This window comes from Ammodytes marinus, assembly GCF_949987685.1.
Source record: "Ammodytes marinus genome assembly, contig: scaffold_60, whole genome shotgun sequence".
NCBI classification, from domain to species: domain Eukaryota; kingdom Metazoa; phylum Chordata; class Actinopteri; order Uranoscopiformes; family Ammodytidae; genus Ammodytes; species Ammodytes marinus.
This window is the reverse complement of record NW_027648594.1, coordinates 138,688-161,726: the sequence shown is the minus strand read 5'-3', so window position 1 is coordinate 161,726 and position 23,039 is coordinate 138,688. Positions and strand designations below refer to the sequence as shown.

The following is a 23,039-nucleotide window of genomic DNA, read 5'->3' as shown; positions in this document are numbered from 1 at the left end:
CCACCTTGCCTCGTGTGAATGTGTATGACTGCTGTATGTTTGAGGTGGTGGTCGGAGGGGCCGATGGCGCTGAATGGCAGCCTCGCTTCTGTCAGTCTGCCCCAGGGCAACTGTGGCTACTATCGTAGTTTACCACCACCGGTATGACTGTGTGTGAACGTATTGAACCTGGAACCCTGTAAAGCGCTTTGAGTACCAAAGAAAAGCGCTATATAAATCCAAGTTTAATAATAATAATAATAATAATAATAATAATAATAATGAACAGACTGCCATGAAACTTATCGAGCACATCAATGTTCACATGTGAACCACTTTCTTATTAATACATTGAGCAACACATTTCTTGAACCCAATTATGCAGTTTTAGGCAGAGTTAGTTTTTATTAACAACTAAAACTCATCATTTAACTAAAACCAGGTTGAGAAATCACATTACTCCAGTTTTAGCTTCACTTCACTGGCTCCCTGTAGCTTTTAGGATTGATTTTAAAATGCTTTTAATTGTTTTTAAAGCACTAAATGGTTTAGCACCATTGTATTTATCTGACTGCTTATCTGAATATGTCCCAATGCGACCTCTCAGGTCCTCTGGTGCCGGCCTGCTTAACATACCACAGATTAAAGGAAAAGCAGCTTTTAGTTTTTATGCACCGACGGCCAACAAACTGCCCCTACATATAAGAACAGCAACGTCTGTTGATAGTTTTAAGAAGCAGCTCAAAACACATCTTTATGCTGCTGCTTTTAATTAATTCCACCATATATTTATTTTATCGTATTTTATGTTTTTTCTTTTTTATCTTTTATATTTTTATATTTGTTTTATGCATTGCCCATTTTCAATAATGAAAGGTCTAGCATTTTTATGCACTTTTATTTAATGTTTGTATTGCATTTTATTTGAATTTTTTTATTGCATTTTTATTTTTATTTTATTTTTTTTAATCTTTTGCTCTTTGGTTTATTGCCTGTGATGAATGTGTTTTGTTTCATATTTTCTTTATTTTGTGCATGTAAAGCACTGAGCTGCATTTTATGTATGAAGGACGCTATACAAATAAAGATTATTATTATTATTATTATCATTTACTTTGCTGTATAAACAGATATGAATCACAATATAGAAACACTTCATTGAAGTGTCATATAAACTATGTATTTAAAATGTCTACTGCTTATAAACACTGACTTTGAGTTTGATGACGGACTCAAAAACCTGAAAACTGTCCCTACACACCTGAATGTGTGACAGGTGTGTTGCAGTGCAGCATCTTCTTCACTATTCAGAGTGTGATAACGGCCACAATACTCACATCAGTGTCTCAAGTCGACAAAGTGAATCTGCCAAGAACTCAGAAAGGTTTCTGACACCAGCGTCTCTTAAGATATTTCCTGACAGATCCAGAACCCTCATGTGAGCGGGGTTTGACTTCAGACTGGAAATCAGTGCAGCACAGCCACTCTCTTCAAAGTGGCATTCAACCAGTCTGTTGGAGAAAACAGGTTTAATTTATAGATGGAAACACATAGTAGCAGCTACAGACCCTGACCTCTGACCCAGTGGCTGAGATGATCAGACATCTGAGTCGGGATGAGAGGAGATAACTGATGTAATTCAAACCAACACGTTCAAAACTTTCCTGACCAAATGACTCAACACCTTTATGATGAAATAATACATGCTTAACATAATCTCTCTGCAGTTATAGATGAAACCATGAGAAATATTTGTGGAAGATTTTCTTTAAAAGATTAAAAGATACAAATTGTTTAAAGATGAGTAAATTACTATATGTATGCTTTCAAGATGTGTTGTATTTTATATAAATGTAATACTTGAAAGAAAAGAGAAATATTGCAATTTTAAATGTCAAACTCCTTAACACAAATACTGTGCATCTATATGTTTCTACCTTAGTTTCTGGAGCTTGCAGTTGAGACTTTTTAGACCATCAGAGATCAACTTCACTCCAGAGTCCTTCAGTTTACTTTTGCTCAGGTCTAACTCCTCCAGACGAGAAGACTTAAAGCAAAGAGCTGATGAAATATTCTTGTAAGATCTGTCGGTGAGTTGATAGTCACTTGACAGCCTAAAGTTGAAAACAAAATTACTGTTAACATTTGTAAACATTCCCTTCTCTCCTTAAACTTATTTTTTTAATAGTTTAATTACTTACCGAGCTATCTTTGATGCTTTGAGCACAGGCAGCAGCCTCTCAAGAACTACATCTGATTTATAGTATTCCTTCAGGTCAAAGACATCCAGGTCTTCTTTGGAAACGAGCAGCAGGAAAGCCAGAGCTGACCAATGTGAAGGTGAGATTTTTCTCCGATCTTCTAAGCTCATGTACGTTTGGACTTGCTCTACCAGAGTCTGGTCACCCAACTCATTCAAACAGTGGAACAGATTGATACTCCTGTCAGTGTCGGACAGTTGCTTGATCTGGTAATGAATGTAATTGATTGTCTCCTGGTTGTTCTGTGAACGTCTTCCTTTAAAATTTAATTCCTTATGAAGAAGCTCCTGGTTTTTATCCTGCGACAGGCCGAGCAGGAAGCGCAGGAACAAGTCCCACTGTCCATAATCGTGGCCCAAAGCTTCAGCTACAGCGTTCTTGTGGAGGTAGATGATGGGAATTTCTCCATTCTCTGAGGCAACTCTCACACCTATCTGGCTGGGAAGAAGATTTTCTCCGCTTTCTAAGAAGGTCTCTAACACATACAGAGCTGCAAGAAACTCCTGAACAGTTAAATGTATGAAAGAGTAGACCTCTCTTTGGTGAAGACCAGATTCTCTTCTTAAGATCTTTGTGCAAACTCCTGAATACTCTGCAGCTTGTTTAAGATCAATTTGACAATTTCTCAAGTCTTCTTCATAGAAGATCACGTTGCCCTTCTGTAGCTGTTCAAATGCCAACTTTCCCAGCTTCATGATCAAGTCTTTGTCTGTTTCATCTACCTGATAATCCTTCTCGTGTTTCCTCTTTGTCTGGATGATCAGGAAGTGTGTGTACATTTCAGTCAGAGTCTTGGGCAACTGATGTTCTGGAGTTTCTCTTAAGAGACTCATGAGAACCGTGGCGGAAATCTCACAGAACAATGGGATGTGGCACATGATGAACAGACTTCTTAGCAGTTTTGACTGAAGATGGTCAAGGATCTTCTGGGCCATATCCTCTTCCTTAACTTCCTTCTGAAAGTACTCCTCCTTCTGCTCATCATTAAAGCCTCGCACCTCGGTCACCCGGTGGATAAACTCGGGAGGAATCTTAGTGGCCGCGGCTGGTCTACTTGTGATCCAAACTGAAGCTTTGGGCAGCAGTTTCCCTTTAATCAAGTTGGTTAGTAGGACATCTAGTGTTAAAGGCTTTGTAACACTGCGGCATAACTCATTCTTCTTAAAGTCCAGAGAAATTGTGCTTTCGTCCAGGCCGTCGAAGATGAACAAAACATTTGAACTGTTGTAGTTTGAATTTTCCAAATTCTTCACTTCTTCAAAAAAGTAATGTATTAAACTCTGAAGGCTCCAACTCTGATCATTTATTAAGTTCAAATCTCTGAATGTGAATGGAAATATGAACTGAAAGGTTTGGTTGGCTTTTCCTGTTGCCCAGTCATTAGTGAATTTCTGCACAGCGACAGTTTTTCCAATGCCAGCAATTCCTTTTGTTAGAATTATCTTAAGAGAGTTTTCATTATTTGATAAAGGTTTAAAAATTTCATTGAGGTAGATTTTCTTTTCCTCACTCGGACGCCTTTTACATTCTAATTCAATAACTTCATGTTCACTATTAACCTCTCCGCTGCCTCCTTCTGTAATGTAAAGCTCCGTATAGATGTTTTCTAAAGGAGTTAACGATGCCTTTGCTCCTTGAAACAGTTTATTTGTTTCATTTTCAAGGTAAGATTTTAGTTCAGCCTGGCACCTTGGGATGTTTCCTGAAAGATGAAGAAAATATTGATTAGATGAATATCATTCATGTTCTTGTAGTTTTCCAAATAATCAAATACTGTATGAATGTGCCCTAGGTTTTTGGAAAAACTATAACAGACAAAGCCCCAAACTTCAGATTTCATTGTGCCTTTTATTAGGTTTAGCTAGGTTTACAATAACGTGCAAGATGAAATTGTTAATCAACCCAAAATGACTGAATATGTAAAACTACATAATATGGTTAAGATATGTCAAATTATTTATATATTTAAGCATCACATTACCTTCAGTTTTGGGAGGAACATTAGTCTCATCTGTCCTGGCAGGAGTATGTCCTGAAACATCTGAAAAATGCCAAATCAGTCAAGACATTAAATTCCATAATAAAACATTAAATAATGTATTTTTTATTCTTGTTAATTCTGGGGAAACATTTACCATGCAAGTTGATTGTTAAATTCCCGCCCACATTATTATCTGTTAAGTGAGATGTGATAACATTTGAATTCTGGGCGGTGATTGTTGTGCTTCCAGTTTCCCTCTGAGTTTCAGCTGATGGAAAATAGACAAAAATCATGAACAAATATCCACAACTCAGTTTTCTTCCATCAACACCTGAACTGTATTGGGTTCATAATCAGCAAAAGGCTGAAAGATTAAGAAAAAAATGTACTCTGGTAAAATGTAACACATGGGACTGACACATTTCTATTTCACTATTTGTTAGATTTTCCCTTTTAGCTCTGGCAGCTGACCAGGAATGAACCTAGTACCAGGTATGCAAACTCATAAGCCATGAAAAAGGTGAGAAGTCCGAAAACAAACCCCGGTAGGGGGGTCTGGGGGCATTTTTTTTTGTGATTTGAACATTTAAGAGAAGCAATTTGGTGTATTCTGGTGAAGAGACAAAAAAAACGTTGTCAGATGAATAGTAAAATGAGCCATTAATCAGTGTGCGCATAAAGCAATGCAAATGGCTGTAAAACAACGGTTGGCAAACTCAGTGAATTTATTTAAAAAGTGATTCACATAAACCGAGTAGGCACTAGGGTTGCCACCTTGGATTTAGGAAAAAAAGGGACACTTGATGTTTGGGGCGGAGGGCTCGGCCATTATTAGGCTTCCAGTTCAGACTGACCAGTGTAATTACCTATAATAACCATAAACACCTACAGTGCTTCTTACAGTAGGATATATAAGGAGACTGAGGTGGGTGTAAGAAAAAAATGCAACCTTTTAAAATAAAATTCATCACTCTGGTGCACTTTGAGAAGAAAATTGCATGCAACCAGGCCCAAGGGCTCAGGGGGGCCCTAAGCCAGAAATACTGATAGTAACTTTACATGTCGCATTGTCAAAGAGCTCAGTCACTCATGTCAATAACAGGGTCCAAAAAGGAATCACCTAAAATAAGGAAATAAATCATCATGGGCCCCTCAACTAGTAGGTGAAAAATAGAAAAGCAAGTGCAAAACTAAAGCATTATTACCTCTGTCTTAGGGGCTTCAAGAGGGGCCTTGAAGGCCCCCTCACACATACAGTAATAAGCTTTCTATGTGTAAATTCTATACTGTTCATAAAAAGTAGCTATCCACCCTTTATCTGTTGAATAGGGAATAGGGAGGAGTGGGGGAGGGGGAGGGGGGGCTTTAAGAGTCTGGGCCAATGGGCCCATTATCTCATAATCCGTCTATGAACCAAATGGTTTCCACAATCTTTTTTTTTTTTTCGCGGGGAGCATGCACAAGCATTATTTATAAAAAAAAAAAAAGTGGGTAGTGACCCTATACTGGGTCTTGAAACGGGCCCTGAGATCGTTACGACCGCCCCTGCCTCACATAGATGGCCAATTTTGTTTCCAAAACGGCAAATTTCGCCGAAAGGTGACGAGTTTGCATGCCTGTAGTACAAAAATAGCAATGCTACCAACAAGCTACTGGGAAATACATTTCAAATAGAATAGTAGAATGGCCACTGCCCTTCACTCACAGTAAAAAAAAAATTGGAAATATTTTTCCCCTCTACATATACAGTGGCTGGCAAAGAAATACCAAATAACTCCTTTACTTATTTTAAGGAACTTAAAGGAAATACACTTTTTTTAAGTCAAATATTGTCCAAAAATTAAGTTCAGTTCATCAATTACTGTATATTTGCATACTTTTTTGTTGAAAAACGATAAGCGGGGGGGGGGGGGGGGGGGGGGACGCTGGTGGTTTAGTGGTTAGAGCTCTCCAATAGAGTCAGTCCTCAAAAGCAGGACAACCTGTGGTCGTTCTCTGCATGTCAGTCACTCAACTGTCAAATAAAGCATGAACAAATGCAAAAGAAATGTGTGTATCCCCACTTAAATTACCTCTGTGTATGAAATGTGCTATGTGACTTGCCTTGCCTTATAACTGTATTGTGTATGTCAGCCCCCCCCCCCCTCCAACTCCCCACCCACCGCGCCGGCAGCCCCCATCCTCCCCCTGAGCCTACAATGTGGGGCTACAAAAACTCACTTGACTCATCTCATAACTCATCAGACAGACAGACATGCACAGGCTAGTCTGGTTTCCACTCCCCGGGCTAAACAGGCTTGGTACTAATTATAGTCTGAACAGTGTTAACATTCTGCTACGGAGCAGAACAGGAGTACAAAGTTACAGCAACAAAAACTTAAATAATAAATCAAATCAGTAACAAGTGAATTCAACAAATCTGTGACATTTATGAGGAAAGTAAGCCGCCATTTTACCACACTGTGATGTCCGGCCGAAAGTTAACCAGTTTCCCATTCTGCATTCTGCATTTTTTCACCCAGCTCCTCCGACTTCAGAAATAAAGGACATTGCACATGGTTGTTTTAACTTCAGAGTTTGAAGTATGTGCAATTCTCACTTCTCGTCAATCTCAACTGCTGCCAAAACTGTCCTTTGCCGCCCTGAGACAGTAGGGAATGTACCTGCTTTGGTTAACACCCATATTTATGTATTCCACGTCAGACTTCCACGTCAGCATGTACAGGTAGATACGCCTCCAGTTACGTCAATAGCTCTATTCTATCCAGGTTAAAGGTGCAGTGTGTATAATGTATTGGTATGTTTCTTTACAACCTCCATAGAAATGGAATATAATATAATATAATATATAAGTAGTTTCAATTAGTGTATAATCGTTAAAAAAAAGTAATATAAATAAATTATTCTATTTCCTGAATGGGCCTTTCATATCTATAGGAGTGGGTCACAGTACAGTGAGGCTCCACCACATTTGTGCTTTTGATTGAAATAAAATGTTATCTTTTTTTATTTTAAAGAATAATCCTAAAACACATTTGCACACCAAATCAACAATACAGCAGTAGGACAATTCTCTCTTTAAGTCAGTATTGAGTTTAAGATTCTTTATAAATATTGAAGTTAAGGGGAAAACAGAAAGCAGAAAAAGTGAAAAAGCAATAATAAAAGAGGTGATCATGACTGTTGATGTGTTTTTAAAGTTGAGGCTTTGCAGCAGGTCTACTGTTGCATATAGTATCTTTTAACAGAAGCAGTGAACACAGTTAATGGGGCGTGAGTGACATCTTTTGGTTAAATGGATGTAGTGCAGTTAACTGAGGCAGACATGGATATTGTTTTCGCTGGGGATGGCTATGGATGTGTTGATAAAAACATCTTACACACACACACACACACACACACACACACACACACACACACACACACACACACACACACACACACACACACACACACACACACACACACACACACACACACACACACACACACACACACAACTTGCCGATCATCCCTTCAATTGCTGATAAACGTTTCTATCGTCAACCATCGGCACAACCATAATACCTGCGGTTTATTAACCCAACTGCAATAATATATAAACCACCCACCCCGCAAAAAGCTGCAGGTCCCACGGGCATGCCGCAAAGTGCAGAGTAAAATGCAAACCTCTCACACAGTAAACACACAAATATATTTCTTGTAAAAATAATAAAATTGTACTCACCAAGTTAAAGGCTGACATCTGTGAACACAGGGAGATCAGTGAAAACATCTCTTTTTTTTTAAAGATATTTTTTGGGCATTTTTATGCTTTATTTGATAGTGCAGAGAGACAGAGGTGAAATGGGGCAGAGAGGGGAGTGACATGCAGAGAACGACCACGGGTGGGAATCGAACCCGGGTCTGCTGCTGGGCCGGCCCGGGAGGGGGACGCCTTAACAACTGAGCTAAAGGCGCCCCCAGTGAAAACATCTCTGAGGGCTCAGGAAACAAAATGAAGTCTGTTTCAAATAAATGTGGGGAATTCAGATTGTAGTGGTGAACATATAATCCAGGACTTCAGGAGGTTTGACGACTCAACAGAGAAAAGCGAATGATGAAACAGGTTTGTTTGTGTGGCGCCCATAAATAAAATGCATTATTGGTGTGAATGCTGAAAGCATTCACAGCATTGATATTCTGCGTATTTGGTGTGAATGCTGAAAGCATTCACAGCTTTGATATTCACCGCATTTATTATTATTATTCCGCCCGCTTTTCATGCACGTCCATATCTTCAACATGCTTCATTCCACAAACTTCCTTCAACTATCCTCATATTCAGCCCATTTTCCACATGTGTGCTTTCATTCAAAAATTTCAAAAAAATTAATAACTTCATAATTAATAGCAATTAAACAAAAATTATTTAACATTGAAGCGGATAGGAGCAGCATTCCAAACCGCTAAAACTTCTTCTGCTTTGAAACCTATCTCCTCCCGCATTTTTTCAGCTAGAGACTCCATTCAAACGTTAAACAATTCACATTAATTACAGCTATTAAACACTTATTCAACTTTTTAAAATCTTCAACTGTCTTTGAACAAACACAGTTTTAGTTTTAAGCTTTTTTCAACCTCTTTCTAAATTTATAATGGGATCCGGATGGGACGGAATGTTCAGAGGCAGAGTGGGGAAACCAACTGTTACAGTGTAGAACTGGTGTAAAAATACACCAAAACCTTCCACTTAACTGCCTCTCACTCCCACAAATTAAACCCTACGTGGATAATTTTTACATCAAAATGTAGGACATATTCTGCCGGTCGCATAGATGTGACTACTGAAGCAATCGGACTTACACAATGGGAGGTCTGGGCTTCCAAGCTAAATGGTGTCCAACCAACTGCCGCCTTGATAACTGAGACATGACATTTCTGGAGAAAGGCAGACTGTACCACACCTTTGAAATGCTCTGGTTCTCATATTCTTCACATTACAGACATAATCTTCACACTGTGTCTTCATCAGATTCTTCTGGTTCTAACAATAAAATAATTTTGTCAGTTAGACTCAGGGTCCGCTAGTTAGAGGCAGCGGTTTGAGGTGACGTTTTGGATGAAATGACCTCTCTGAGGCCTCTAAAAGGTGGGATTTCTGCCTGATCACAGACCCTCAATAAGACATACACTCACCTTGGTGACTCACTCTGCCCATTAAAGGGCAATTTCACTTTTTTTTCTTGATTCTTTTTTTCTTTTTTCCGCTTTATTAGACAGTTCGTAGAGGCACAGTTGAAATGGGGCAAACACTCTGCTCTTTGAAGGCCTATTTCACACATACATTGTTTTTCATGTCTTTCAATTGTAATTTTATCTAGACATTTTTAAATATTCAACATCATTCCTATTAGAGTTAAACAATTCACTACTGTTCATATTTAAGACTGTTTCTTACTTTTCCACATCTTCATACTCCTTTAGCTGATTCATATAAATTCAAGCCATCAAGGTAGTTTAGCTCCAAGTCTATTCAATTACTATTTCATAGTTTTAAGATTTGTATCCATGTCTTTCAACTTCTTCATAACTTCAGCAAGAAATGTTATTCAAACCTCTATATATTCAACTTTTCAACTCCTTTTAAGGATTCAAATTGTCCCATGTTCGTCTTGCATGGGAGCACATTTCCATAATTCACAATTTTTTCATAAAATTCATAACTTCAGAGATATTTAAAGGTTTATTACACCCAAAAAAGACATATTCTGCCGGTCGCATAGATGTGACTACCGAACCTACACAATGGAAGTTTTGGGCTTCCAAGCTAAATGGTGTCCAACCAACTGCTGCATATCAGTGTATTACAGGACCAAAATAACTGAAGACACTGTCATCAACTGTTGCCATAGAAACCAGTAACATCCCATGTGAAACTGTGTGTGTGTTAGTGTGAGTGAGAGAGTCCGTGTGTGTGTGTGTGTGTGTGTGTGTGTGTGTGTGAGTGAGAGAGTGTGAATGTGAAGAGACGTGCAGTGAGGTTTATGGCTGGTGAGGCACTGTCTTTTTTTAATCCTAATGTTTTTTGGGCTTTGGGGTGAAGAGGAGAGATATGGCACAGTTCTAAATGAAATAGTAATTTATTTACTTGATTAAATATGCAATAATATCTAATATTAATTGCATAGTTTGTCTTGCTGCAGTTATACCATTGTGTAGGCTATTTGAAATAGATAATTTAAAAAAAAACTCATCTCCTTTTAAACTTATTTTACACAAGTATGACCTTTATAAACTTCGACTTTATAAACCTTTAGTTTTTCCACTTTTGTTCAACTTTTCAACTCAGCAGGAAATGCTTTTTTTCAGATCGTTCATTGAACGCGTGTTATCTTTGTCCTGTGGGTGGCAGCAATGTGCTGAAAAGGCAATTGCCGGAAATTAAAAGAAGAAGAAGAAGAAGCCGCCTCCGCTTCCGCCTCCGTTCTAGCCTCCACCGCAATCTTTTATTTTATGTTGTAGCTTACTGAGTTGACTCAGACGAGCCCTCCATCAAGCCATCAATGTACTTTAGCTCCAAGTCTATTCAATTACTATTTCACAGTTTTAAGTTTTTTATCCATATCTTGGAATCTTCTGATTCTCACGGTATCTTCATTTTGTCTGTCAGACAAACGGTTTGCGTGTGAGAGGCAGAAGTTTGAAGGATGCGTTTCGCTCAGCTCTAAAGGTGGAGAGGGACCACAGCTGTTACCAATTGGCCCTGATTAGCTCACCACCGCGCCATAGGAATATAGAGTTCTCTTTATAGATGTGACCTGCTCTGACAGATTCAACAACTTTGGTGGCTTAGTGGTTTAAGCCTAGGTCTCGCAGTCTGAAGAACATAGGTTCAAATCCTGCTTAGGGAATAACATTTTCACCTTAAATCTTTGTGTGAAGGGGAACATGTCTCGTGGGAAGTGCATATGACACATTAGGCATATCTATAATTTATTTTATTTTTTTTTAAACCCTGAGCTTAAAGTTGGTGGTTCAAGTCCCAGTTACCGCAAAATATAGACTTACACGGATTTTCTTCTAACTTTGCACAAATGTTTATTATGACTCAATTATAACCCCATAGGAGTTTAGAGGTCAAAGGTCAAGTTTCAAGGTCATAATTCATAAATTTTTAATTCATTTTTCATAAATTGTATTATTCAATCATTCTATTCATTCAGATATATTCATCCTTCGTTCTTCATCAACATTCAGCAGTGAAGTTTATTCAGCATCAGCTTCAGTTCAGCAGCGCAGCATTCACACCGCAATTTCTTCAGGAATTGCATTTCTAGTTGGTGTGAATGCTGAAAGCATTCACAGCATTGATATTCTGCGTATTTATTGGTGTGAATGCTGAAAGCATTCACAGCATTGATATTCTGCGTATTTATTCTTATTCTTATTATTCCGCCCGCTTTTCATGGACGTCCATATCTTCAACATGCTTCATTCCACAAACTTCCTTCAACTATCCTCATATTCAGCCCATTTTCCACATTATTGCTTTCATTCAAAATTTTCAAAAAAATTAATAACTTCATAATTAATAGCAATTAAACAAAAATTATTTAACATTGAAGCGGATGGGAGCAGCATTCCAAACCGCTAAAACTTCCTCTGCTTTGAAACCTATCTCCTCCCGCATTTTTTCAGCTAGAGACTCCATTCAAACGTTAAACAATTCACATTAATTACAGCTATTAAACACTTATTCAACTTTTTAAAATCTTCAACTGTCTTTGAACAAACACAGTTTTAGTTTTAAGCTTTTTTCAACCTCTTTCTAAATTTATAATGGGATCCGGATGGGACGGAATGTTCAGAGGCAGAGTGGGGAAACCAACTGTTACAGTGTAGAACTGGTGTAAAAATACACCAAAACCTTCCACTTAACTGCCTCTCACTCCCACAAATTAAACCCTACGTGGATAATTTTTACATCAAAATGTAGGACATATTCTGCCGGTCGCATAGATGTGACTACTGAAGCAATCGGACTTACACAATGGGAGGTCTGGGCTTCCAAGCTAAATGGTGTCCAACCAACTGCCGCCTTGATAACTGAGACATGACATTTCTGGAGAAAGGCAGACTGTACCACACCTTTGAAATGCTCTGGTTCTCATATTCTTCACATTACAGACATAATCTTCACACTGTGTCTTCATCAGATTCTTCTGGTTCTGACAATAAAATAATTTTGTCAGTTAGACTCAGGGTCCGTCAGTTAGAGGCAGCGGTTTGAGGTGACGTTTTGGATGAAATTACCTCTCTGAGGCCTCTAAAAGGTGGGATTTCTGCCTGATCACAGACCCTCAATAAGACATACACTCACCTTGGTGACTCACTCTGCCCATTAAAGGGCAATTTCACTTTTTTTTCTTGATTCTTTTTTTCTTTTTTCCGCTTTATTAGACAGTTCGGAGAGGCACAGTTGAAATGGGGCAAACACTCTGCTCTTTGAAGGCCTATTTCACACATAATTTTTTTTTTCATGTCTTTCAATTATAATTTGATCTAGACATTTTTAAATATTCAACAACATTCCTATTAGAGTTTAACAATTCACTACTGTTCATACTTAAGACTATATTACTTTTCCACATCTTCATAGTCCTTTAGCTGATTCATATACATTCTCTCTCTAGGTCGTCCTCAGGCAGCAGTTTAGACTTATGCGTTCATTTAAAACCTCTGTCTGTGTGATCTGGTTGGGGACAGAAGTGTCTGTACGTGTGTAGATTAGCAGCTGTTTACACTTGACACTGATTAGCTCTCTGTCACCATGGTGACACCATTGGCACGTGCACCTGTCTTTGACTCAAAACTCCAATCCCTTAAAGCCTGTTACATACTCCGCGAGAAGAAAGAACAAAGTTCTCGGTGACAGAGTTGCGAGAAGAAAATGACGTTCGAGACCTCCCCGGAGTAAGACATTTTTAGAATTTAAAGTGCAGGTAAACTTTGCACACATGTCAATCATGACTCAAAGATGACCTCATATGATTGTAGAGAACCAACATTCCAAATAATACACATTTTTTTATACATTGTATTATTCACCTATGCTGCAGTGTCTAATTTTTTCACTGTAATATTTGGCAAAACTGTCATAATAGCCATTCAGCTATATGTAGGTGAAGTAGTCTGAAAATATTTTTTCATCACTTTGCTCCCCCCTGCCTCTGTGTGCTGCCCCCTAAAATTGCCACCGCTCATGTTAATTTTGACCAATCAGAGCAGGCTCAGATACTCCGTTCTTATTGGCTGTGGGACTGTCTGTTCACTTGGCAACGACGTTGATGCGTCAGTTGCGTGAGCGTTCACGACCCTAGCAGTCTGAAACTACTGTTTGGCCCTACTAAGGCAGACAGCGAATAGCAATGTCTTCACCAACGAACTATCTATACTGTACTATCTATGCAACGAACCATCAATTTACCATTCCCCGGATACCAACAACTAACACGGTGGGAGGACAGTGTGTACACAGAGACTGAGAAACACCGAGGAGGAAATGTAGTCGGGCGGCTGTTGCTGTATGAAGCCGAGACGTGTGGAAAGTGAGCCAGGAGAATGGGCTTCCTTTGGCTGTGCTTTAGCTGATAAACCAAGTTAGCACCGGTCGGATAGCATTAGTTAACTCACCCGGTTGACGCGTTAGCCAGAAGCTAGCTCCGCCTGCACGGGACTCCCGTGGCTCCTCTCCGCACTGTGGCTGGATAGCCTGCGCCGGTGTGCCCCACGAAGCTCCTACTTGTGCATTTCAAATGCCACTGCACGCAGTTGGATAGCACTACAACCAATCAGAGCGATGCACAAGGTGACGTAAGCCCCTTTCGTTTAGCAAACAGCTGTTAAACTGTTAAATTAAACGCTTGCCGTTGTCGGTCGGCAAAACAGAACATTCCACTTACTTGCTAATGAAAGATTTGAGTGCCGTCTTCCAAATCGTTAAGGGTCGAGGCCAAAGCAGTCTCAAACTCACACAACATATCCGCAGCCATCTTTGATGTTTACTATCACGGCTTCGACGTCGCATGCACGTCACTGTCGTCATCCGGTTACGTCCTCCCCGGAGTACCATATAAAGGGCTCTGGCACGCCCATATTAGATAGAACCAATTGAAACCATAGCCAGATTTCTGGTTTTCTTGATAAAGCTTCAACGGAGCGTGTCCAGACCAACACGCGCAGCAAATTTAATTTGCCAGCGCTGGGAATACCAGGCGACGTCTGACTGGGAACATGAGTCATACTAACTGTGGGTGGAAGAGTGCATAGTCGATTAACCCTGAAATACAAAGGTCGGCGGTTCAAATCCCGGCTGGCGCTTAATTTTAGACTTACACAGATTTTCTTAAAAATGTGCACATATGTTGATTATGACTCACTAATGACCTCATAGGAGTTCAAAGGTCAAATTTAAAGGTCACTGTGACATTGCCTTTTGTGACTGCAGTATTTTATGAACGCTTCCACGGTTTTTCTTCAAATTTTGCAAAATGTTGATTCTGACTCAAAGATGAACTGATAACATTTATCATAGTTTAAGGTCATAATTAATTCATAAATTCATCTGAAAAGTCCATTCAAACTTCCAAATATTCCACATTTTTCAAACATTCTATTGTTCAACCATTCTGTTCATTCAGATATATTCATCCTTCGTTCTTCATCAACATTCAGCAGTGAAGTTTATTCAGCATCAGCTTCAGTTCAGCAGCGCAGCATTCACACCGCAATTTCTTCAGGAATTGCATTTCTAGTTCTTATTATTATTATTCCGCCCGCTTTTCATGCACGTCCATATCTTCAACATGCTTCATTCCACAAACTTCCTTCAACTATCCTCATATTCAGCCCATTTTCCACATTATTGCTTTCATTCAAAAATTTCAAAAAAATTTATAACTTCATAATTAATAGCAATTAAACAAAAATTATTTAACATTGAAGCGGATGGGAGCAGCATTCCAAACCGCTAAAACTTCCTCTGCTTTGAAACCTATCTCCTCCCGCATTTTTTCAGCTAGAGACTCCATTCAAACGTTAAACAATTCACATTAATTACAGCTATTAAACACTTATTCAACTTTTTAAAATCTTCAACTGTCTTTGAACAAACACAGTTTTAGTTTTAAGCTTTTTTCAACCTCTTTCTAAATTTATAATGGGATCCGGATGGGACGGAATGTTCAGAGGCAGAGTGGGGAAACCAACTGTTACAGTGTAGAACTGGTGTAAAAATACACCAAAACCTTCCACATAACTGCCTCTCACTCACACAAATTTAACCCTACGCGGATAATTTTTACATCAAAATGTAGGACATATTCTGCCGGTCGCATAGATGTGACTACTTAAGCGATCGGACCTACACAATGGGAGTTTTGGGCTTCCCAGCTAAATGGTGTCCAACCAACTGCCGCCTTGATAACTGAGACATGACATTTCTGGAGAAAGGCAGACTGTACCACACCTTTAAAATAGTCTGGTTCTCATATTCTTCACATTACAGACACAATCTTCACACTGTGTCTTCATCAGATTCTTCTGGTTCTAACAATAAAATAATTTTGTCAGTTAGACTCACGGTGCGTCAGTTAGAGGCAGCGGTTTGAGGTGACGTTTCGAAAGAAATGACCTCTCTGAGGCCTCTAAAAGGTGGGATTTCTGCCTGATCAAAGACCCTCAATAAGACATACACTCACCTTGGTGACTCACTCTGCCTATTAAAGGGCAATTTCACTTTTTTTTCTTGATAATTTTTTTCTTTTTTCCGCTTTATTAGACAGTTCGGAGAGGCACAGTAAGACACACACACACACACACACAGAGACACACTCACACACACACACACACACACACACACACACACACAGACACACACACACACACACACACACGCACACCATAGGAATATACAGTTCTTTCTATAAGTTTGACCTGCTCTATGAGTTTTAACCACTAGATTGGTGGCTTAGTGGTTTAAGTCCAGGTCTTATTATCAAAAGGTGACAGGTTCAAATCTAGCTTGTGGAATAAAATTTTCACCTCAAATCTTTGTGTGAAGGGGAACGTGTCTCATGGTAAGTGCATATGACACATTAGGCATATCTAAGGTTTTTTTTTTTTTTTTTTTTAACCCTGAGCTTAAAGTTGGCGGTTCAAGCCCCAGTTACCGCTAAATTTAGACTTACACGGATTTTCTTCTAACTTTGCACAAATGTTTATTATGACTCAATTATAACCCCAGAGGAGTTTAGAGGTCAAAGGTCAACTTTCAAGGTCATAATTCATTAATTTTTCATAAATTGTATTATTCAATCATTCTATTCATTCAGATATATTCATCCTTCGTTCTTCATCAACATTCAGCAGTGAAGTTTATTCAGCATCAGCTTCAGTTCAGCAGCGCAGCATTCACACCGCAATTTCTTCAGGAATTGCATTTCTAGTTATTCTTATTATTATTATTCCGCCCGCTTTTCATGCACGTCCATATCTTCAACATGCTTCATTCCACAAACTTCCTTCAACTATCCTCATATTCAGCCCATTTTCCACATTATTGCTTTCATTCAAAAATTTCAAAAAAATTTATAACTTCATAATTAATAGCAATTAAACAAAAATTATTTAACATTGAAGCGGATGGGAGCAGCATTCCAAACCGCTAAAACTTCCTCTGCTTTGAAACCTATCTCCTCCCGCATTTTTTCAGCTAGAGACTCCATTCAAACGTTAAACAATTCACATTAATTACAGCTATTAAACACTTATTCAACTTTTTAAAATCTTCAACTGTCTTTGAACAAACACAGTTTTAGTTTTAAGCTTTTTTCAACCTCTTTCTAAATTTATAATGGGATCCGGATGGGACGGAATGTTCAGAGGCAGAGTGGGGAAACCAACTGTTACAGTGTAGAACTGGTGTAAAAATACACCAAAACCTTCCACATAACTGCCTCTCACTCCCACAAATTTAACCCTACGCGGATAATTTTTACATCAAAATGTAGGACATATTCTGCCGGTCGCATAGATGTGACTACTTAAGCGATCGGACCTACACAATGGGAGTTTTGGGCTTCCCAGCTAAATGGTGTCCAACCAACTGCCGCCTTGATAACTGAGACATGACATTTCTGGAGAAAGGCAGACTGTACCACACCTTTAAAATAGTCTGGTTCTCATATTCTTCACATTACAGACACAATCTTCACACTGTGTCTTCATCAGATTCTTCTGGTTCTAACAATAAAATAATTTTGTCAGTTAGACTCACGGTGCGTCAGTTAGAGGCAGCGGTTTGAGGTGACGTTTCGAAAGAAATGACCTCTCTGAGGCCTCTAAAAGGTGGGATTTCTGCCTGATCAAAGACCCTCAATAAGACATACACTCACCTTGGTGACTCACTCTGCCTATTAAAGGGCAATTTCACTTTTTTTTCTTGATAATTTTTTTCTTTTTTCCGCTTTATTAGACAGTTCGGAGAGGCACAGTAAGACACACACACACACACACACAGAGACACACTCACACACACACACACACACACACACACACACACACACAGACACACACACACACACACGCACACCATAGGAATATACAGTTCTTTCTATAAGTTTGACCTGCTCTATGAGTTTTAACCACTAGATTGGTGGCTTAGTGGTTTAAGTCCAGGTCTTATAATCAAAAGGTGACAGGTTCAAATCTAGCTTGTGGAATAAAATTTTCACCTCAAATCTTTGTGTGAAGGGGAACGTGTCTCATGGTAAGTGCATATGACACATTAGGCATATCTAAGGTTTTTTTTTTTTTTTTTTTTAACCCTGAGCTTAAAGTTGGCGGTTCAAGCCCCAGTTACCGCTAAATTTAGACTTACACGGATTTTCTTCTAACTTTGCACAAATGTTTATTATGACTCAATTATAACCCCAGAGGAGTTTAGAGGTCAAAGGTCAACTTTCAAGGTCATAATTCATTAATTTTTCATAAATTGTATTATTCAATCATTCTATTCATTCAGATATATTCATCCTTCGTTCTTCATCAACATTCAGCAGTGAAGTTTATTCAGCATCAGCTTCAGTTCAGCAGCGCAGCATTCACACCGCAATTTCTTCAGGAATTGCATTTCTAGTTATTATTATTATTATTATTATTATTATTATTATTATTATTATTATTATTATTATTATATTTTTAAATAGATGTATTTTGACAGAAATTGGTGCTATACTAAGCGCTCAGAGGAAAACAATACAATTTATAATTTTTCAAGGGGTAACTCCAGTAGGCCTTTGTTCATATGAAAAGTGGCTGCATACTTTCACACCTATGTAAAAAGCACACTGACGTTTCAAAGCCGCGTTCTAACCCGATTTCAGTCGGTGATATTCCTTGTGCGGCAAAGCAAAAAGCAGCATAAACAGAAAACAGCTCGGGCGTTTATCATTTTTTAACGTCCTTGTAAATGAGGGTCATTATAATTTTTTATTTTTTTTTATCTTAATTATTGCGTAAACACTGACATCCCTAATTACTATTTGCTTTGGTCATCATACATCTAAGGCATTAGTTTGTCTATTTATTGTTAACGGCCTTTATTGCACTAAGAACCGAAAAAAAATCTGATCTTAATACACATCCTAGACTCTGTAAACGGGCATTTTGCTCACTACGGTGGCCCCTTTGTTTACATGCCAGTTTAGAGAGACTACGGACAGATATCCAAAAATAAAGTATTTAATAAAACTAACTTACCTTGTGATTTCCCAGAGTCCCCGGCGGTGTGGCGTGTGAGCAACACGGCGAGCTTCGGCGAGAGCGAGGTGTCGCTGACGCAGCTGGTGGTGGACGCCGTCAAACTGCTGGTCGCCATGGAGACGAGGCTGGAGGCCAACAGAGACATCGATGACATCGTGCCTTCGCAGAAATAGACCAATCAGAAGAGAGATACAAGAACAACTGTGTTAAAGGTGGAGTTAGTGATTCTGGAGAATGTTTGTTGACAAAATCAATCACTTTTTGTGTCAAAATCAGTGAATATCTTCTCACAATATTATACCTGTTTGTACTGTGTGTGCGCGCTGAAAAAATCCAGTGTTTATACACAGCCTAGGCTCTGTAAATTGGTATGTAAACAAAGGAAATGTAAACAAAGGGGGCCCACCGTAGCAAGCAACATGCCCGTTTACAGAGCCTAGGCTGTGTGTTACTGTTAATACCAGTTTTTTTTTCAACGTACACAGAGTACGGACAGGTAGCAAATCATGAGGAGATATTCACTCATTTTGAAAACAAAAATTCTCCAGAATCGCTGACAACACTTTTAAATGTAGTTTTGTTTGTGTTCACAACATGAATGCAACAGTGTTAAGTCAGTTTCATTGTTTAATTGTGATGTTGTGATTAAATAAAAATGTCATATCATTGTTTCACATATTTCTAAAATAATTATTTCAAACATTGTGTAGTGTTTGAACAGTGTTATGTCAAAATGTATTATTATTACAAAAAAACTGCTACCAATTATTTTGATGTCAGTGAAGTCATTATTTTATGATTTTACATTGTCACGTCAGAAAACAAATGGATTAAATCCAACTCCCTATGTCTTAGCATTTTTAAGACTTTTGAAAAATAAATGTTATTACCTACTTATTTTTAGATTAACTAATTAAAATGCCTAGTAGGTCTTTTGCGGATCTGTAGGAACTCTGAGTTAACTAAAAGCTCAAGTGCAAAGTAACATGTCTAGGTCTAGATCATAGGTCACAGGGGTTCTCAACCTTCTGCAAGCTGGGCCATTGCAGTTGGGCCCCCCCACCGCCCCTGACAACACCCCCCCCCCCCCCCCCCCACACACACACACTTACTTTGTAAATATTACTGTGAAAGATGAAGAGAATCCATTAGATGAATATAATTCATGTTCTTGTAGTCTTCCAACTGATCAAATACTGTATGCATGTGTGCTAGGTTTTTGGAAAAACTATAACAGACAAACCCCTTCAGATTTCAATGTGCCTTACCTGACGCAAAATAACTGAATTTGTAAAACTACACAATATGTTTTAGCTACTACTACTTTGTAAATATTACTGTGATGTCACAGTAAAAGACATCACAGTAATATTTACAAAGTAAGTTTTTTTTAACCCTATATTTCTCTTTCTGTGATGTCACGAGAAAGAGAAATATAGGGTTAAAAAAAACACTCTTTCTGCCTTTTCTCAGGCTAGGATGAACCAATTAAAAATAAAAATGCACATTTATACTACATAGGATCTCAGAATTCAATACACCTTCATATTCCCATATTCCAAGTGTCTGCAACCGAGGCCCTCAAAGAGCATCTGGGTAACGTGAATATATTAACAATTGCTAGTATAGCACTACACAGCAGTGTGTGTTAGGGTTGGGAGGTATTAAGGTATTACCGTATACCGGGGTATTAAAAAATAGCAACGGTATTCCTTTAATTAGCGTGGATACCGTCATAAAAAACTTTTATGAAATACATGTTATAATAAATCCAAGAAGTGTCGGAAACCGAGGCCCTCAAAGAGCATCTGGGTAACGATTGACCAAATATCTGCCTTTGTTTTTTTGTAAGATAATTTTTCTGGCATTTTTATGCTTTATTTGAAGTTTAGAGAGACAGAGCTGAAATGGGCTGGATTCTAACCCATGGTCTGCTGCTTCTGAGCCTCTATGTTTGAAGCACATATTTTTCTGGTGGAGTACCCCCAGACCCCCACTTATAATGCCCCCTCCCCCCTCCCCCCCAATGTTGAAGCGAAACCTACGCCCTTGAAATATATACCCACCAAAGGATTTGATTCTTGGATGAAGAGAAATCAATTTTGAGATGGGGTGCTTCTCACAGCAAGCCAGTCCATTTTTGGGCTATTTACATTGAATTCCATTAATTTGCCGTAGGGTTAGGGTTGTGCTAGGGTTGCTATCTCCCACAAGGAAAGTCTGACGCTCATGAAACTTAATAAGATAAGCATTCTGTCCACTTTTCCAAGTGCTGATTATACTGTGTTGATAACTGATTTGAAAAGCTTAAAATAAATCTAGACTTGCCTATAACATTTCAAAGTGTTATCCTGCCGTGCTCGTAAGACACAAACGGCTTTATATATATATTTAAATTAAATATAAAAGACAAGGACGGCACTCGTAAGACACAAAAATGCCTAATAAATATTAAAATGTATATTATTATAAATCCCAGACTATACAAATTCTGGAATGACTTTTTTATGACCATGTCAAAGGTTCTAGGAGCCCAAATTAAAACAGACACCTTCATTGCAATATTTGGAACCCCATCTCAACAACCCCATATTACAGCCTTACAATCAGAAACATTAGCCTTTACTTCCATTATGGCAAGATGCCGTATTTTACTTATGTGGAAATCACCTAATCCCCCTAATCCCCCATCAATTCAAATTTGGCTCTAAGACGTTATGTTCTTTTTAAAAACTCGAAAAAATAAAATTAACAGTGAAAGGCTGTGCTAATAAATTTACAAGACTGAAACCCCCCCCCCCTATTTTGTTTTTATATATATAATTTTTCACGTCTATTTCTACACATTTTTGATGAAAGCTTATTTTATTTATTTATTTAACCTTTATTTTACCAGGAAGGTCCCATTGAGTTACAATAACTCTTCTCACAGGGAGTCCTGGCCAAGACAGGCAGCAGAAAAGAAGTTGCAGACATACAAACAAAGTACACCACAATTGACACTATAATGCTAAAATTACACTTCAAAACAGACTATACAGAAACAAGCTAATACATACAGCTTTTTAAAAAAAATAAAATAAAATGAATTAAAAAAAAATAAATAAATAAATAAATAAATAAAATAAAAGGCATCAGGTTAAAAACAGTTGCAGTGTTCTTTTAGAGCTGACTGTAACATGTTAACTTATACGTATATATATATATTATAACTTATGAGCTTATTATGTTTTGTATGACATGTTTTGTATGACATATTTTGATTTCATTTGAACTCGGAGACAGCTGTTCCTTGTGTATGTTCTTGTTGTCCCTAAAAATGAAAAACCCAATAAATAAATGATTTTTTTTTATATAAAAATGTTATATAAAGGGCAAATTTACATTTCATGTAATTAAATTAAAGTTTCCTATCTGTTTGGAGGAGGATCTGAAGCATCACTCTGTTCTGATGGATCTGCACACGTCTCAGCTCAGCCGCTCCAAGCAGCAGCTGCAGGAGCTCCAGGGGACGACGTACGGCGGGAAACTCATCTGGAAGATTGAGGACTTCAGGAACCGTGAGGAGGCCGAGAGCAAAGCCCAGCCGCCTTCTCTGAGCAGCGTGCCATTCTACACCGGACGCTGCGGCTACAAAATGTCCGCTAAAGTCTATCTGAACGGGGATGGCGAGGGAAGAGGGACTCACTTGTCCCTGTATGTTGTGCTAATGCCAGGAGACTTTGACGCTTTGCTGGCGTGGCCCTTTAAGCAGACCGTGTCGCTGTCGGTTCTGGATCAAAGCGGCGCGGGGAACCACCGCTGTCTCAGCTTCAGACCCGACTCGACGTCCAGAAGCTTCCAACGTCCCACGGCCAACTGCGGCAGCAACGTGGCTGTGGGATTTTCATGTTTCATTCCACTCGACAAGTTGGAAAACCCCCAAAACGCTGTGTATGTCGACGATGACACGCTGTTCGTCAATGTCAAGGTGGACATGGCAGGTTTAGCGCTGTAAAACTGACAAAACACGT

The 23,039-nt window shown here is 38.7% G+C and overlaps 2 protein-coding genes across 2 annotated transcripts in view; one reads left to right on the top strand and one right to left on the bottom strand.

Annotated features, from left to right (window-relative positions):
* Positions 1 to 23,039, bottom strand: part of LOC307270297 (uncharacterized protein) — a gene marked incomplete at its 5' end in the record, with an annotated part of 104,074 nt that overhangs the window by 40,564 nt on the left and 40,471 nt on the right. Inside the window, one exon of the mRNA XM_080054185.1 lies at positions 1,317 to 1,490. Within this exon, the coding sequence (XP_079910311.1) occupies positions 1,317 to 1,490 (174 nt within the window). The remainder of the gene's footprint in view (positions 1 to 1,316; positions 1,491 to 23,039) is intronic.
* Positions 22,478 to 23,023, top strand: LOC307270304 (TNF receptor-associated factor 5-like; the record flags this gene model as incomplete). The annotated part of the gene is made up of 1 exon (XM_080054193.1): positions 22,478 to 23,023. The coding sequence occupies one exon, from the start codon at positions 22,478 to 22,480 to the stop codon at positions 23,021 to 23,023; it is 546 nt and encodes a 181-aa protein (XP_079910319.1).